This window comes from Eriocheir sinensis, chromosome 66 (assembly GCF_024679095.1).
Source record: "Eriocheir sinensis breed Jianghai 21 chromosome 66, ASM2467909v1, whole genome shotgun sequence".
Classification (NCBI taxonomy): Eukaryota; Metazoa; Arthropoda; class Malacostraca; order Decapoda; family Varunidae; genus Eriocheir; species Eriocheir sinensis.
In genome coordinates, this window is record NC_066574.1 from 1,651,792 (window position 1) to 1,656,290 (window position 4,499).

The 4,499-nt window shown below is 40.1% G+C and overlaps 1 protein-coding gene across 1 annotated transcript in view; it reads left to right on the forward strand.

Annotated features, from left to right (window-relative positions):
* Positions 1-3,412: 3,412 nt before the first annotated feature.
* Positions 3,413-4,499, forward strand: part of LOC126987670 (deoxynucleoside triphosphate triphosphohydrolase SAMHD1-like) — a 112,835-nt gene continuing 111,748 nt past the window's right edge. Inside the window, exons 1-2 of the mRNA XM_050844796.1 lie at positions 3,413-3,502; positions 4,031-4,177. Of these exons, the coding sequence (XP_050700753.1) occupies positions 3,413-3,502; positions 4,031-4,177 (237 nt within the window). The remainder of the gene's footprint in view (positions 3,503-4,030; positions 4,178-4,499) is intronic.

Sequence of the window (4,499 nt, forward strand, 5' to 3'; positions counted from 1 at the left end):
CATCCCTCATCACTACTCCCAGGTCTCTCTCTTCATGCACTTTTTAATGTTTCACCATTTAACATTTTGTATTTCAAGATTGGTCTTGTTTCTCTTTTACACATTTCCATAACATGACATTTTTTCACATTAAATTCCATCTCCCAATCCATACTCCATTTCCAAATTTTGTAGAGGTCTTCTTGCAATATTTCACAATCTTCTTTGTTTCTATATGTTTTTGTAATTTAGCGTCGTCAGCAAACAGGTTTATGTAGCTATTAACCTTCAGCCATGTCATTTACATATACCAGGAAGATTATCGGTGCTAATACTGAACCCTGTGGTACTCCGCTTTCTACATTTCTCCATTCTGATTTTATGTCCTTGACCACAGTTCTCATCTCCCTTCCCATTAGGTAGCTTGCCATCCATTTTTCATATTTCCTTTCAATCCTCCTTTATTTTCCAGTTTCCATAATAGTCTTGTATGTGGAACTTTGTCAAAGGCCTTTTCAAATCTAGATAAATACAATCAACCCATCCATCCCTTTCCTGAGTTCTGTCTGTCACTCTTGAGTAAAACTGAGTAAGTTTGTAACACATGATCGGCCCTTTTGAAATCCATATTGTTTGCTGGTAATTAACTTATGCTCTTCTAGAAATTTAGTCCACTGCTTCTTTATTATTTTCTCACATATTTTGCACAAAACACTTGTTGGGGATATGGGTCTGTAGTTTGAAGGTTCATCTTTCCTTCCAATATAATATATGGGGACCACTTCAGCCTTCTCCACTATTGGGCACCGTATCTGTTGCTACTGAGCATCTAATGATGTCGTATATTGGAACAATTAATTCATCTCTACATTTTTTTAAAATATACCCAGAAACTCCATCCGGTCCTACTGCTTTTCCCTCTTCTAGTTCTCCCAGTAATTTATGGATCTCTTCTTTGTTTACCATAATCTCTTCCATATGAACTTCTATTTTATTCTCTTGTGGCACAATAAACATTGTTTCTTTGGTAAAGACTTGCTGGAATTTTCTATTTAATAACTCTGCCATACCTTTAGGGTCATTGACTTCCACATTCCCGTCTCTCAGTCTTTCTATTGTTTCTTTCGGTTTAGTCTTCCCATTTATAAATCTATAAAACAACTTGGGCTGTTCTTTGCATTTTTCCACAATATCCTTCTCATATCCCTTTTCTTCTTCTTTCCTTATTTTCACATATTCATTTCTCGCCATTCTGAAGTCTTCTTTGTTTCTTTGATTCTTCCTTCTTTTTAGTCTTTTCCATGCTTTGTCCCTTTTTTCTTTTGCGTTTGCACATTTGGCATTAAACCAGTCCTTCCTACCCTTAACTTTGGGTCTATATACGGGTACATATTTTTTGACACCAGTGTTATAGGCTTCCATAAAGATATCATACTTTTCTTGTACTTTATTTTTTCTCAGTAACTCATCCCATTCCACTTTCTTGTAAAACTTCCGAAGGTTTTCCATGTCTGTCTTAATATAGTTTAGCCTGTTTGATTTGTAGGATTCGTCCTCTTTAGTAACCTCCACTTCTGTATCAATCTCTATGGTTACATGATCACTCTTGCCCAGTGGACATCCATACCTTAGTTCATCCTTGATGTATATTCCTTTTGTTAGTACTAGGTCCAGTCTTGCTGGTTCATCGTCACTTCTATATCTTGCATGTTCATTCACTCTTTGTATCATAAGATTTTCCATCATCAATCTTAGGAATCTATCTCCCCATGCGTTATCTCCACTATTACTCTCGAATGTCTCCCAGTCAATCTCTTTACAATTGAAGTCACCAACTAGCATAACTTTTTTGTCTTCCTTTAGCATTTTGCTTAAACTCCGTATAGTGTCATTGATCATAGTGTCGTGCTCTTCCTTACACCATGAGTTTGTTCTAGGTGGTACATATGCGGTTATAATTGTCAACCTTTCCTTGTTTTTGGTTTCCACATTTACTTTCGCAATTTCAGCTTTACCTTCACCGTATTCTACCACTTTCACTGTTAACTCCTTTTTGTCATTATCATCACTCCACCTCCCCCTTTGCACCTTCTATCTTTCCTCCATATATCATAGTGGTTATTTATCTCTAATTTAATAGCTTCGTTAAGTTTGGTTTCAGTTAAGCATACGATCATTGGTTCTTTCTCCTTTATGAAATCTTGCAGTTCCAATTTACTAGTTATTAATCCATCTACGTTTGTATACATCACTCTTAAACATTTACTCTTATCTATCTTTTCTAACTTTCGTTCTTCTTTATCCTCTCTCTTGTGTACCACTTTCTGACTCGGTCCCCTACTATTCTCCAAAAAAATATCTCCTTTTCTTCCACAGATCTTTCATTATTCTTCTCCTTCGCCTCTGCTAGTAGTTCGTTCCATTTCCTTCTTTCTTCTTCATTTCTATTTTTCTTTATATGTATATATCCTTGCAATCTTCTGTTTCCTTTAATTTAGTTGTTCTGTACAAAATATCCTCAGCCGCCTTCTGTGATCTTAACTTTATTTTTATTGGCCTGGTCTTTCCTTCTGTGTAAGGACCCATCCTGTGGATTTCCTCCACCTCTTCCTGAAGACTTTGTTGCTCGTCATCATTTAAATTTTTTAGTAGGTCCTTAATTGATTTCAATTCCTCTTTATCTCTTTTAGGCTTATATGTGATCGTCTTTTCCTTCAAACCAAATACTATCACACTCTTCTTCTTGTCTGCAACTTCCCTGACTAGTTCTTCATTTTTCTTTATTACCTTAACCACTTCCTTTTCTACATCTTCCTTATCTTCTTTCATTTGTTGCTCGATTACCTCTCTTAGATTCACGTTTGCTTTCTCACTCTCCACTTTCCAGGTCTTCATTTCACCCAATACCTCCTCCCTGACTCTTTTCTCCTCCTGGGTGACTAATTACTTTAAACTTTCTGTGTGTGTGTGTGTGTGTGTGTGTGTGTGTGTGTGTGTGTGCATCAGTGTGTGTGTGTGTGTGTGTGTGTGTGTGTGTGTGTGTGTGTGTGTGTGTGCATCAGTGTGTGTGTGTATGTGCATTACCTAGTTGTAATTTTACAGGGCCTGAGCTACACTCGTGTGGTCCCGTCTCCATATCTGTACTTGTCCAATTTTTCCTTAAAGTTGTGCATCAGTGTGTGTGTAAATAATAATAATAATAATAATAGTACTACTAATAATAAACAGTTTATTTAGATGGTTTGCAGCCAAAGGCTGAAAATTTACATGATATTTACATAAATGCATTTGTGTACATAAAATGTAAATATAAATTATATAATATAATATAATACTTGCTGTTTAGTATGTTTACAATGGTGGGGATGGGGCTCTTCCTGTACCTTTCCGTCCTTGCACGGATAGATATCAGTAAGTTGCTGTGTCTAACTGCATGGCGAGAGGGAGGCGCAGTGTCTGGCAGCAGGTCACGGTGGTGCGGGTGATTCAGGAGCTGTTCCGCGCACTTCTGGAGGAGGTGCTGGTAGCGGTCCTTAAGTGTGGGCAGGTGTAGGGTGTCGAGGGCCTCGTCATAGGTGGAGTAAGACGGGCCCAGGGTGAGCCTACACTCATGCCTCTGCACCCTCTCAAGCTGGCGGCGCTGGGTGCTGTTGAGGGAAGGAAAACAGGCTGGGGAAGGGTAAGTGAGCTTGGGGAGGATGAAGGTGTTACAGACTCCCGCCAGCTCACGCGTGGGAGTCCCCAGTGACTTAAACTGCCTCAGAAGGTAGAGTTGACAGGAGGCTGAAGCGATGGTGTGGCTGTCGTGCTCCTTCCAGGTCAAGCGGTTGTCAATGGTGACACCGAGGAGCTTGGTTGTCTCCACCACCTGTGCATCACTGTGTGTGTGTGTGTGCATCAGTGTGTGTGTGTGTGTGTGTGTGTTTCCTCTTCTTCACCCAACCAGTATCATAACAAACTACATTTCCGGTCCAGCAGTACCGCCTTTCATTACCCATTGGCCTCCTGCTCCTCTGATGCCTGAGTACTACAACCTGACCCTTTCCTGCAGGACATGAGGAGAGTTGAAGCCAAGACGGAGGAGCTGCAGAGGTGCCAGGAGGAGAAGCTAGCTCTGAAGGCCCAGCTTGATGCACTGGGACTCTCTCTGGCCAAGCTGGACATAGCCATAAAGGACACTGAGCTCAGGACCATGGAGGTTTGTCTGAGGGAATCTTGTCTTGTCACCGAGCGAGGATATCAGAACCACGAGCGAGTCTTCTGTAATCACATATGAGTCTTATAATCACATTCTTCTAGAGTCACAAGTGAGTTCTGTAATAACTAATGAGTTTTATAATTGGGAATGACTTCTATAGTGCCCTTGAGCTGCCTCCTGTGCTGTAAGAAAAACAATGGATTGACACACTTACCGATGTCGTAGACCCACACTTATTTTGGGCTGGCGTGGACTTTAGAGTAACTTGCATGTGTGTTTTCTTTAAGGTTGTATCAGTGACATCTCAAGCAATGGACGTCTT